Raw genomic sequence first — 13,647 nt, 5'->3', positions numbered from 1 at the left:
GAGGGAAACTGTGTTTGAGGGGTCTTCATTTACCTGACCTCTGCAATAAGAATTCCAGGAATTCTCCATTCCCAGTCTGAGTTCTATTCTAGGGGGTTTGGGGAAATTAAGAATTGGACAAGAGTATAAAGTCATAGGACAGGCTTGAAATTGGGGGGGAAGGGGACAGGAGATAACCTTGCTTGGATCAATCTATCAACAAGCATTTATGAAGAATTTTTAAAATTTAATAAATTAAATAAAATAAAATTAAAAATAAAATTTTAAATTTTAAATTTTAAATTTTAAAATTTTTTTAAATGAATTTTAAAAATGAAACTTTTCTTGCCTTCAAGGCACTTTTATTCTATAGGGGGAGACCTGTTAGACCTATTTAATCGTATTTGCATGTTGTGGAGAAGAGAGAAATTACAAGAAAATGCAGCAAGACAAGAAGCAGGAGATTGATCATCTGTCAGATCCCATTTGGAATGTGACCAGGAAAAGCAGTTTGGAGCCAAGCCAAGACTGGACTTTTCTGGGTCTTTTGGGACTTTCTCACTGACTGAAGGAAGAAGCTATCTCTGGAACTTGGGATAATCATGTTGGAGGTAACCTGGCTGATTTGAAGGCAGAAGAAGGACAATAGTCCATATATCTCTCTCTGACTGGCTCTGTTTCATGCTAGAGACTGAATTGCCATTTCTCTCCATATCCTCCAACCTAACACTTATTATAAATAATAGGGAAATCCGACCCCTCTTACCTTATGCTCCACCTTTCCTGTTTTCCCCAATAAACCCTTACTTGAGATAAAGAGAAAAGAGTATTTCCTCTAAAGCATCATAGCTCACCCTGAGTGACTTAGAAGGAGACTGAAGAAGAAGAGGGAAGGGGAAAATGAAGGGAAGAAGAGGGGAGGAAGGGAGACTGGAAGAGGGAGGAGGGCAAGTCACTTAACCCCCATTGCCTAGCCCTTACTACTCTTCTGTCTTGGAGCCAATAGACAGTATTGATTCCAATATGGAAGGTAAGGGTTTAAAAAAAAAGAAAATGAAAATGAACATAAGAGGCATCTAGGTGGCTCAATGGTTAGAAAGTCAAGTCTAGAGATGGGAAGTCCTAAGTTCAAATCTAGCCCCAGATACTTTCTAGCTATGTGACCTGGGTAAAACACTTAACTCCAAATTGCCTAGCCTTTACCACTCTCCTTTCTGCCTTGGAATCAATACTTAGCATTGCTTTTTAGACAAAAAGTAAGGGTTTTAAAAAAATTAATATAAGGTAATTTTGGATATGTGATAGTACTTGGGAAGGTGAGGGGTTCAGAAAGATCTCATGTAGGAGACAGCACTTGAGCTGAGTTTTGAAGGTGGTTAAGGATCCTAAAAGATATAGATAAAGAGAGGATGAGGAGAGAGACAGGAAATGAATGTCATTTTTAAGGAATAAATAACAAGAAAGCCAGCTTGTAAAAATGGAGATTTGAACCCTGGACTTCAATCCCCAGAAGTCCTTGCTAGTTCCCAAGATGCCCTCTAATCTCACTGAGATCCACACCTGGGCAAGATCAAAATTTCTATTTAAACTGGTTGTAGAGCCTACTGGGTCTCTCTTCCTGCTTCCGCTTCCAAAGACTCTCTCTAGTGGCTTCTGTGTCTGGGCACATGTGGCTCTACCAGGCAGGATGTAGAGTGAGTGATTGTGAATGGGCTCTCTGGGCCTAGACACATGCTTTCTTATTTTGTATTTTTTAAAATTCTTAATCTTTAATAAACCTTTAAAAATATAATACTTCTAGCAGAGAAACTAAATTTTAACTGCTACAAGCTTATCTAGATCATGGAGTGCTCAAAGGGTAAGAAGTTAGAGGAGGGGAAATCTAGGAGGCTCAGTGGATAGAGAAACCTGACAAGTGGATAGAGGACCGGATAAGAGGTCCTAGATTCAAATTTAGCCTCAGACACTTCCCAGCTGTGTGACCCTGAGCAAGTCAGTCACAATATGGAGTGTCTCCACTCCTGCAACTAGGCTAACTGCTCTGTGCTCTGTGTTTCTTCTCTAACTGCTTCTCCACTGCCTGTGTTGGACGTTCTGAGCCTGGCACAGCTTTGTCTGTAAGGTACTCCCTCCAGTCCAGCACCTTTACCCACCCAGTGGTTCCTGCTGCTGCTGGAGGCTTAGCACTCTAGGTGGGGGAGGGATCCCAGGACCTTCCTTCTTCCTTCCCCTTAAATAAGAGTGTTCTTGAATTCTAGCTTTTGGGGGCGTACCTTTTAAGTTGAGTCCAGAAAAAGGGTTCCTCGGCTCTGTCTTGTTGTTAGGTTTGATTTTCAGTCCACGAGGAGCATTTAGTTTGTAATCAGTAAGGAAGGGTTTTCAGAGGTCTGAACTTTTGGTGCCTCTCCACCACCATCTTGACTCTGCCCATTTTTCTCATTTTTAGTCATCAAAAGATTGTTAAATGAGTACTCCTTTGTTATCTAATTTCAGATTTGGTACTTCTGGGCCGTCTTCCCTTTTTTTTTTTAACCCTTACCTTCAATTTCAGAATCAATACTATGTATTGGTTCCAAGGCAGAAGAGTGGTAAGGGATAGGCAGTGGGGGTCAAGTGACTTGTCCAAGATCACATAGCTAGGAAGTTTGTGAGGTCACATATGAACCCAGGACCTCTCATCTCTAGGTCTGCTCTCAATCCACTGAGCCACCTAAGTGCCTCCATGGTTTTTGTCTATTTCATGACTTTTTTTTTATCAGTCTTTGAAATTTTTGGTTCCTCCAGATCAATTTTGTTAGATTTTTGCCCAATTCCATAATGTTGGTTTAACTGAAATAATAGTTAATTTGTATGAATATTTATATAATATTATCATTTCTATAATAGTATGGTCTAAACATAAGAAGATAATTTCTCTTTGCTTATTTAAGTCTGTCTTTATTTCTGTAAATAATTCTTTATGGTTTTAGTCATATAATTCTTGAGTGTGACTCAGATATTTTATAAATGCCATAGTTATTTTGAATAGAGTTTTTTTTAATTTCTCATCCTGCTACATTTTATTGGTAAAGTACAAGATATATGATGATTTTGTGGATTTATTTTATGTCTTGCTGCTCTCCTGAAGTTATTGTTTTATTAATTTTAGTCAAAATGCCAGAATTTTCTAAATAAATCATAATCTCATCTACAAAAGCAATATTTCTGTTTAACCTTTCCTATTCTTCTTCTTCTTTTGTTTGATTGCTCTAGCAAGTACTTGAAGAAATGTGTAAAATAATATTGGCAATAATGGGCATCCTTGTCTTATTGGAAAGGCATCCAGTGTTTCTCCATTACAGATAATATTATGAGATAGCTACTACTTACCCTATCTAGGAAAGATTCATTTATTCCTATGCTTTCTAGTGCCTCTAATACAAAGCGATGTTTATTTTGTCAAAAGCTTTGTCTCTTGGCAGAGCCTTGTATGTTTAGGTCTCAGCTGGGTTCCTTTTCCTTCTCTTTTCACAGTATTCAGTTAAGAATTGGTCTCATCTTCCCTTGTATGATCCTAATGAGCCCCATTAGAGTATCAGAGATCATTCAGGTCTCAGGCCTCTTGCACTGCCCTCTTGGTGTGGGTGCCAAGGTCCTGAGTTGGTCCTGCATCCTCCAGTAGCTCCCTGAGTACACTGCTAGTTCTGGTTTCTCTGCCTAGTGCTATTCTGGGCTAGTTCTGTCTTCTGCTTTGTTCAGACAGGCCAGGGTGGGGTCCAGCAGCAGGTGCATGATTACTAATCAGTCCTGGTTTATGAGGCCCTCCTTCAGAGTGCTGGCTGACTTCAGACCTGTCTTCTGGATTCTACGTCCTCCCCTTTTAACTGAGCTGATGCTGGCTTCCCTCGAGCCTATCCCCAGTCTCTGTCTTTTTACTGTCTTTCTGTGCAGATCTGGACTGATTGGAGGATATTACCATATTTATCTTTTTTTTGAGATTTATTTTCAGATTTCTGTTGAAGTGCCCAGGTGAGAGCTGGGCCACATGACAGGTGAAAAGAGGAGGAGGGCTAAGGATTTTCAACTGAGAGTTTAGTGGCTGAAAGGGGCTCCTATGTGAGAAAGTCAAGGGACCAGCCTGGGGCAGGGGAGTAGGAACACTGGGGAGAGCACTGGGAGACCCAAATGGGAGGGGAATAACACTCAGATACATGGAAGAAACTCAGTTTTCATAGTTTTATTTGACTTTTTAAAAAGGCAATTTGTAGGGGCCTTGAGAGCCAGACATCAGTGTTGAGTTGTTAGGTACAATTGTTAGAGGGTACCTTGAGGAGCCCCTCAGTTTCTCTCCAACTCTTGCACCAGGTAAGGGTGGAGATCCTTCAAGGCTTCTAAAAGCTGGTCTTTACATGATTTATCCCAGGCTACCATGAAGCCAAGGAGCTTCCTCATCTTGTTCTGATGGGTGTTCTCAGCCCTGACTGCATCATACTGCTCCTGGCTCAGAACACTCCCATGCAAGCGGTCTAGGATTGCATCCACTGAGGTTACACGATTGATGAGGCTGGTCCGATGCTTTTCCACAAAATGTATTCCTGTGGTGCATTGGATGGAGAGAAAAATAGAGAAGAGATGAAATAATGGCTTATAGGAGATCCAACAGTTAAACAGAAAATGGGGATATGGTTAGCTCCTGGGAGGGAGAATAATCTCTACCTTATGGTAGAAATAGGGAAGGAAGGATGGGTACTATTGATCCTTGAAGCATTTCTAAGCACCTCTATCTTGTTATCTCAAGGCTTTCTGGATAATCTTCCTTTCCCCTCCTCCCTCCCATCAAAAAACCTCAACAACCAATGATGTTAACTTCTGAGTCTTTGGTAGGACCATTAATCCATGTTTTTAGCTAATCCATCTCTTTCTCCTCCTTCATATCTCCAATAAAGGTTAGTCTTCAGTGAAAAGTATTTCTTGACTATCCTCACTGAACTCATTACTTTCCTTCTTCATCTGACACTTCTATTCATTCTACAATCCTTGACCCAGTATTTACATTTTGGATTAACAGCAGTTCTGGTCCTAGGGTTTCCAAGAATAGGTGAGCCTCAATTGAAATTTCCTTCAGGGCTTCTTTAAAGAGTTGCCACTTAGAGCATTGATTTGAGGGTCTTTTTTACCAACAATCCTTTGAAAGCATGTCCAATGTAATCCACTATAAAGCAAAGCCCACTGGCATATGTTTTCAAGACTTATTCACATTGTAGAAAGATACACAAGAAATATTCCCTTGGCTCAGTTCCCATTTCTTTTCTGACATCTTCTCACATTCTTTCCATCTTCTGGCATTTACCAAGATATTGTTCTCCATCTCTTTCCCCCATGGTAACATATCCCTGGTCATCCTTTCTAGAACTAACTGCATCTTCTCTTATACCTCAGACCCACTAATCTTGGAGAGCAAGTATGAATGCTCCTTGCTTCCCATTGCCACAGTGACTCTCTCTATCACCATCTCTCAACAACCTTTTCACCTTTGAGGTTTACTCTATCCAAAATTGCCTTCTCTGATTTTATTTACAAGCTGCTGAACAGAGTTGAAATAAGTCATACAATCATACCTGTCTCCATTACAAATTTCTGTTATTGCAAGCTCAAGTGGGACTTCACTACAGCAAGGTGATCTTTGCTCTGCCCGAATTAATTCTCTATTCCATTCACTACTGTGGCTGTCCAGACATTCTCTTCTTTCCTCAAGTCTCCCATGACAACCCTATTCCTATTCTCTTAAGTGAATACTTTGCCTCCTACTTTATGGAGAAAAATCAAGGTCATTTGCTTCAAGCTCCTTCTTCACTCTTCATTTCACAAACTATTAGCTTTACCATCACCCCCATTTCTTCTTTTACTCTAGTTTCTAATTAAGAAATTGTGTTTCTCCTTGATAATGCCAACTATACCACATGTACCCTGATCTTCCCATTTTCTCTAGAAGATTGGCCCCACAATTATACCCTCTAATAGTTATTCCTAACCTGTTAGCTATCATCCTTTCTCTTCTTACTCTTCTTAATCCCCTGTAATCTGATTGGTGACCTAATCAATCAACTCAAACTTCTCACTGGGACATCATCAATACTCCCTTAATTGCTAAATCTGACAATTTTTTCTCATTCTTTTGGTCTACTTTGAAGCATCTGACATTATTGATCCAGATGATATAGTGGGGAGCACCTTGAATCTAGAATCTGAGAATCCGAGTTTAAATATTGCTTGTTCTTGGGCAAATCACTTAACTTCCATGAGTCTTGGTTTCCTCATCTATAACATGAGGTGGTTGGATTTTACAGCCTCTGAGGTTCCTTTCAGCTCTATATTAATGATTCTGTGATCTTCCTAGATGCTTTCTCATCTCTGGATTTTCATTGGATCCTCCCTGCCCCCGTCTGACTGTTCCTTCTCAGTCTTCTTTGTTAGATCATCATTCATTTCATGTCCTCTAAAAGTGGGTGTTTCCCATGGCTCCATCATGGGTCTCCTCTTTTCTCACTATACTTCTTTTACTTGGTGATCTCATCAGCTCCCATAGTTTCAATTACTTTTATTCAGATGACACACATCTCAAACTCAATATGTCCAAAACAGAACTCTTTTTTTTTACACTAAACACACTCCTTTGCTGAACTTCATTTCTACTGCAGTAACACCAACATTCTAGTCATTGAATTTTCTAATCTTCCTCTGTCTCTAACTTCCTCTGTCTCTCTTTCTCTCTGTGTCATTGTCTTTCTCTTTTCTGTTAACTCTATTCACATGGTTACCACTATAGGGCACTTGGATTATTGAAATAGCTATCATTTTTGGTCCCAAAGTCTCTCCCTACTCCAATTTATCTTTTATATCTATACAGACACTAAAGTGATTTTTCTAAAGTGTAGGTCTGATTTTGCCACCTTATTACTCAGTAAACTACAGTGGCTTCCTATTATCTTAAGGATCAACAAACTCCTCTAATATTTAAAGCTCTGCCCAACCTGGCCTCTTTCCTATCTTTCCAGTCTATTTATGCATTATTCCTTTGCATATCATATACAGTCTAACAATAAGTGCTAGTCTACATCCAGGACATACAATCCCCTGTCTCCATTACTTTGTATTGCCTTATGCTCAGAATATTCTCCCTGTTTACTTCTGCCTCTTGGAATCCCTAAATTCCTTCAAGAGAAGACTCAAGTACCACCTTTCGCAGGAAGCCTTTCCTGGTCTCCTTAGATGCTAGTGTCTCTCCTTCTAAGATTATCTGATGTCTGGTTGTATATGGTCTTGTTGAGGGTTAATTTTTTGGTAGGAGTAGTGACAAAAGTAAGGAGAGAAGTTTGATAAAACACAAAACACTTCTGAGAAGAAGTTCAGATAGGAACTAGAAAGGAGGAAAGTGCGATTATTACTCTAATATCTTATAACTATACCTAAAATCCTAATCCTAGCTAAAATTTCTAAAAACCCCTGCTCTGTCTTCTTGGACAGATTCTTCTGCCTGAACCAGGCCAGGTCTAACTACTTACACTGTCTATCTAAATTATATTTGCTAACTAACTACCTAAGCTAATCAATAAACTTTAATCACCTACAAATCCAGTTTCCTACATCCCAAATGTCAAAAGTAAAAAACTGCCAGTTTGACTGAGATGACAGATGAACCTCCTTCTCTGTAGGGAATCGAGAGAAAAGGTGCCCTCTCTCTTAGCTGTCTCTTCCTTATATACTCTCCTCATCTCCTAGATAACAGAATCTTCAGCTCTCTTCTGTTCTTACTTAGAAATGTTTCTGTTCCTGCCTCCTTTTTTGCCTCTTAAAGAGATAGGAGAGATTAAGAAACTCCCTTTAATAGTTTATGTATGAATATATATATATATATATATATATGTATATGTTGTCTCCCTCCTTAGAAGGCAAATTCTGTGAGGGTAGGCATTGATTTGATTTTGTCTTTGTATCCCTACCTTTTAGCAAAGTTTCTAGCATTAGATCCTTAATAAATGATTAGTTACTTTACTGGTTCCCCTGGGGAACTCCCATCTCCTCCTCAGTGCCTAGTAGACATTCAAAGCAGAAAGTTTTCCTGAAATATGGACTAGTTGAATGACAAACCATTCAAAAGGTCTACCTACATCCCACACCTTGGAGAATGCTCCCTAGTCCTGGATTTTGCTCCTTTCAGGCTTAATGTCTGCTTTCCACAAGTCTATGAAGAGCAAAAGACTTCAACCTAGCATCCCCTGGGAAAGAATGAATTAGTCCTTACCTAATACAGTGGATGTTGCAGATGAATGTTGTCTGGGCTGGGCTGCATTTCCAGCTAGGTGAGACCCTGAGGTTGTAAAGAGAGAGTATGTGATTGTCCCAATTTCTCCCACTTCTGAGTTTCTCCTTCCTAGGGAACTGTGTGACATATCTCCTTGCTTCTTCCTAACCTAATGTCCCCACACAGCTCCTCATACAGTTCTAAAATCAGAGGTCAAAGAGAACAGTGAGAGAAGGGAAGGGGATGTGGAGAGAATCTAATTGTAACTGTTCCAAATTCTCTCAATACAAAGTTTTTCCTTCCTGGGGATCCCCTCTGGTATGTGGCATATCTTCTTCCTTTTCTCCCACTTCATGTCTCCAGACAGCTCTAACTTTCCTGACCTAAAAAGCAACGTCTAAGTTTAAAGATACCAGGAGAGGACCAGTGTGAGAAAGGAAGGAGATTTAGACTGGAAGATGTAGGTGTTCTTTCTGCACCTGTGTGTATAAATGTGTATTGACAGGTATATTTTGGCATATACATAAGTGTGCATTCATGAACACCTTAGAGCTCACTCAGCATGCCGGTAACTGTAATAAACTGTGCCAACATGCTCCTGCCACTCCCTAAAATCTAATCTCCCTCTAAGTTGACTTAGAGCAAAGATAGTGAAGTAATGCAACCCCCTGGGGGAAATTGAGATCATGCCAAAGTTGAGGTCAAGGATGGAGTTCAAGCTTTGTGGGGAATCTGAAACAAGAAAAGAACCAAATGTTTCTGAGAATGTGGGTCTGTTGCCTCTTTGTGAATGTCTGAAGGTGTGAAGATTTGTGTGTGTGTGTGTGTGTGTGTGTGTGTGTGTGTAGATGTTTCCTAAGGTCTTGTCCCAGTGTTCCTTTACTCCCAGGCCACCCAAACTGGGTCTTGATGCAGTGGAAGAAAATGAAAGTAAAACGGGAAGAAGAGGGGTGGAACAGGAGAATAAGAAGTTTCACTGATAAGAAAGCACCGAAAGTAACAAGTCACTGAACCCTTTGGAAGAGGAAGCGATGGTGGGGAGGGGGCAAGACGATGGGGATAGCTTGGAATGGAGGGCATGAATCTGTGTCCCCAGGAGAGAAGCCAGTTCTGTAATGAATCTCAGGCTGGAGACCTGTACAAATTTTAGGAAGTGAGTGGAAAGGGTTAGGAAAGAGCGGGGTGGGGGTGGGGATTGAGGGAGGGAGCTGGTTCTAGCTAGGAGTGGAAGATGGGGTCCGGGAGCATCACCAGTTTCCAGGAGTTTGACTGCCTCCTCCCGCATGCCTATTTCCTGGAGCACTTCTGCGGTCAGCACCAGCCCGTAGTCCTCCAGGTAGCAACAGACGATCTTGTCAGTGAGGTCTACGCGGTCCAGATTCTCCAAGATCCCTCGGGGGATGGCGTTGAAGCCCTCCCGCAGCTTCAGCGTCCGCAGTTTTAGTTTGAACTTCTTAAAGTCATCATTTTCCAGGTCTTCTAGAGCCCTCAAGATAAGGTCCCGGGCACGCGTCATGACTCCTCAGACTCAGACCTTCCCGCTTTGGGTCTCACTGCCCTTCCCTGGGCGGATCTAGGGTGGAGACTTCATACTTTCTACCTCTCCGTTTCCGTCTTTCTGTTTGTGTCTCTGACTGTCAGTCTGTTCGTCTGTGTGTGTGTGTGTGTGTGTGTGTCTGTCTGTCTGTCTGTCTGTCTGTCTGTCTGTCTCCCCCTCTTCTACTCATTGCCAGAACCCAAGAATGTCTTGGGAGAGGAGAGTATTGAGATAGCTAAGAGGATGGGCAAATGACACTAATACACTCCATTCCTCTGTGACTCCTTCCTCTTGTACTCCCTCACCTTGTCGAGGATGCAGATGTGGGTGGAAGTTAATAGGAATTCCAGGTTCTGAGACCGGGGACTCAGTTCTAGAGAATTACAGGTGCTTGGTCCATTAAGGATCCCATCAAGGGTTTCTGCCTCACCCCCTTTTCCCTTGCATTCTGCAATAGGAAGCTGGACTTAGAATCTAAACCCCTTCTTAGCCTGGTACTCCTGTGTCACTCATTGAATCCCCCTACTTCCTCTTGGTTCAATTCCCCTCATCATTAAGGTTCCTGAATTAATAAACACTGGATCAAGGAGGGAGCTCTGAGAAACAAGAAACTGAAGGATCAGCTGAGAGATCAGTGCCTTACACTTGTAGCTTAATAAATGTTGTTTGATTGGTCAAGAGTTGAAGAAGGAATCAGAAGTTCTTCATTTGAAGATATATCTTGTGCTATAAGGTGAGACATTTCTTCATTCACTGGTTCTTTCAACAAACATTTATTAAGGATTTACTATATGCCAGACATTGTTCTCTGAGCTGGGGAATAAATACAAAGATGTAAAGCAAAATAAAACAGTGTAAGGAACTTACTTTACTTACCTTACTGCTTGGGGGATATGTTGATGGTATATAGTTGAGACTGAGAGCATATGGGTGGAGAATGTGTTCAGTTTAAATGGAGGAATAGGAAATGGTCCTTTTTGGGTGCTGGGGAACCAGCTGTTAGATGGGGACCCCAGCCTCTATTTTCACTTGAGAGACAAAGCAATAGTGAGAGAGACAGACAGAGACAGGCAGAGAGAGACGCAAAGAGAGCATCCTTCCTGTACACCCTAATTTGATTGTACCATAGAACATAAAACTATAGAATACAGCTAAAATTATAAAATGTAAACCATCAGTCCAGAGAAAATAGAATCGGGGAATATAGAACCTAGTGTTCTAAAAAGGACATTTCTAGGATACCAGCCAACCTTTCTATGAGAGCACATGTCTTTTCTCTATCATCCACACTTGTCTTTGGCACTCCCAGAAATGAGACTTTAAGCCTAATATGTTACATTTGAACTTTTTGGTTCCTGGTAATAGACTATGTCCACTTTTAAGGATAAATCTAGCAAAGTATAAGAGCTTCACAACTAGAAATCTGGCACTTGGTAATAGATTCTTTGGTCTTGGCAACCCATTGAAACAAAAGAAAATTACAAAATGGCCTACAGTCTTTGGCAGGCTCTTTTTTCCTTCCTTCCTTCCTTCCTTCCTTCCTTCCTTCCTTCCTTCCTTCCTTCCTTCCTTCCTTCCTTCCTTCCTTCCTTCCTTCCTTCCTTCCTTCCTTCCTTCCTTCCTTCCTTCTTTCCTTTCTCCCTCCCTTCTTTCCTTTCTCCCTCCCTTCCTCCCTCCCTCTCTTTCTTTCTCTCTCCTTCTTTCTTTCTCTCTCCTTCTTTCTTTCTCTCTTTCTCTCCTTCTCTCTTTCTCTCTTTCTCTCCTTCTCTCTCTCTCTCTCTCTCTTTCTTTCTTTCTTTCTTTCTTTCTTTCTTTCTTTCTTTCTTTCTTTCTTTCTCTCTCTCTCTCTTTCTTTCTTTCTTTCTCTCTCTCTCTTTCTTTCTTTCTCTCTCTCTCTCTGTCTTTCTCTCTTTCTTTCTTTCTCTCTCTCTCTCTCTCTGTCTTTCTCTCTTTCTCACTTTCTCTCTCCCTCCCACTCCCTCTCTCCTTCCCTCCCTCCTTCCTTTATTTCTTTTCTTTTAAAATGTTCAAACCCTTACTTTTTGTCTTTGTATCAATTCTAAGAGAGAAGAATGACAAGGGTTGAGTGCCTTGCCCTGGCTAGGAAGTATTGAAGGCTAGATTTGAACCTAGGTCCTGCTGATTCCAGGCCTGACACTCTATCCTCTGTGTGACCTACTTGCCCCTAGCAGGACCATTCTGTTTCTTCAATAACAGCAGGAAAGTAGTGGGGGAAAGGGTAGAGAGTATTAAGAGTCATGATTTTTAGACCAACTGTAAACATTTACTTAGCTGTTGTTAATCCAAAGTCGAGGTCTTTATTCAGTTGAATGTAGAGGAATATACTGTCAAGGAACTGAGTCATAAAATTTTCCATTTTTATATATGAAAATGGAAAGGTCTTCTACAAATATTTTTGTGTATATCAACTATTCTTTTGATCATTAACCTTATTGTAGTATATGTACAACAGTGGCTGAGTCAAAATGAACACTTTAGTCACATTATAAGCATGATTCCTAATTACTTTCTGAGACAATAACAATATTTCAAAGCTTCACCAATAGTGGTATTCATATTTGTCCTTCAATAACCTCTCCAATGTTGACTAGACCCATTTTTTGCTCTCTTAGCCTGTTTGCTGGATATGAGGAGAAATTCTTAATACAGAAAGGAGTATTTATTATAGTCATTAGGGACTGGGAATAGCCTAATTACCCATTTATTGGGAAATATAGTTAAACAAATAATTGGATTGTAAGAAATAGAAAATATGATGAATACAGGGAAGCATGGGATGACATATATGGAAGTGAAGTGAAAAACTAGGATCAGAAAAACAATATTTATGCAATGACAAATGGAAATGGAAAAGACAATAATTTAAAAATTGAAATTTCAAGACTGTGAATTTATGAATATACTTGTCCCCAGATAAGAGATATGCAAGCCCTATCTTCCCTTCTATGAAGAGACTTGGGGTGGAATCAATATATAATGTAGAACTTGGCTGATACATTCATTATCAGTGAATTGCAAGCCAGGCCTAGAGCCAAGAGGTCCTGGGTTCAAATCTGGTCTTAGACACTTCCTAGCTATGTGACCCTGCAGAAGTCATTCAGTCCCCACTACCTAGTCCTTATGACTTTTCTGCCTTAAAATCGATAAGATAGAAGGTAAGGGTTTTAAAAAAAGACAGAATAGGAGACCAGAGCTAATCCTCTAGGCTACTGAGCAGAGAGCTAGGACCTCTTAGATGGGTTCTAGGAGTCATAGGAGATGCTATAGAACCAACATATCAATTTAAATAGTCCTGAACCAAGCAAAATCCTTTACATCTGACTTGGGCCTGTCAGGGATATAGTAGATGATGGAATTAGTTTCAGGGATGGACTACATAAGGAAGAGGATGATGTGGGTCAAGATCAGCACTCGTAATAGATGACCAGGATACAGGAGTCAGATATCATAGACTGAGGCAAAGGGTAGAACCAGTACCAGCCACCTATTTCAGAAAGGCAATGGCAGCTATATTCAGAATACTTAAGTTGCTAGAAGGGGCAGAGTACAGAAACCCTCCCTTCTTCCAAACTTCCTTAATTGCTGCAGACTCTCAACACCTCAAACCTGGACTATTGCAATAATCTGCTGGGCTATCTTTCTTCTTTAAGCCATTCCCCACTACAGTCCATACTACACTCAACTGCCAAGGTAATCTTCCTAAAGGTCAGATCTGACCCTTTTGCCTCCCCCTACTCAATAAACTCAGATTGCTTCCTATTATCTCTAGAATAAAATATAAAATCATCTGTTGGTTTTTTTAAAGCCCTTACAATTTGGCCTTTTTCTG

General features: G+C 40.6%; 1 protein-coding gene across 1 annotated transcript; it reads right to left on the bottom strand.

The window, feature by feature from the left end:
• Positions 1-4,180: 4,180 nt before the first annotated feature.
• LOC100016983 (apoptosis-associated speck-like protein containing a CARD) lies at positions 4,181-9,861 on the bottom strand. The gene is made up of 3 exons (XM_007497981.3): positions 9,512-9,861; positions 8,261-8,326; positions 4,181-4,553 (listed from the first exon to the last, which is right to left on the bottom strand). The coding sequence occupies exons 1-3, from the start codon at positions 9,774-9,776 to the stop codon at positions 4,297-4,299; spliced, it is 588 nt and encodes a 195-aa protein (XP_007498043.2). The 5' UTR covers positions 9,777-9,861; the 3' UTR covers positions 4,181-4,296.
• Between the last annotated feature and the right edge of the window lie 3,786 nt (positions 9,862-13,647).

This window comes from Monodelphis domestica, chromosome 7 (assembly GCF_027887165.1).
Source record: "Monodelphis domestica isolate mMonDom1 chromosome 7, mMonDom1.pri, whole genome shotgun sequence".
NCBI classification, from domain to species: Eukaryota; Metazoa; Chordata; class Mammalia; order Didelphimorphia; family Didelphidae; genus Monodelphis; species Monodelphis domestica.
This window is presented reverse-complemented; position numbering and strand designations above follow the sequence as displayed.

Coding starts and splice junctions, on each gene's coding strand:
- LOC100016983 (XM_007497981.3), bottom strand. CDS start 9,776: ATGACGCGTGCCCGGGACCTTATCTTGAGGGCTCTAGAAGACCTGGAA. Junction 8,327..9,511: donor AGTCAAACTCCTGGAAACTG/GTGATGCTCCCG, acceptor TTACAACCTCAG/GGTCTCACCTAGCTGGAAAT. Junction 4,554..8,260: donor TGCAACATCCACTGTATTAG/GTAAGGACTAAT, acceptor AATGCACCACAG/GAATACATTTTGTGGAAAAG.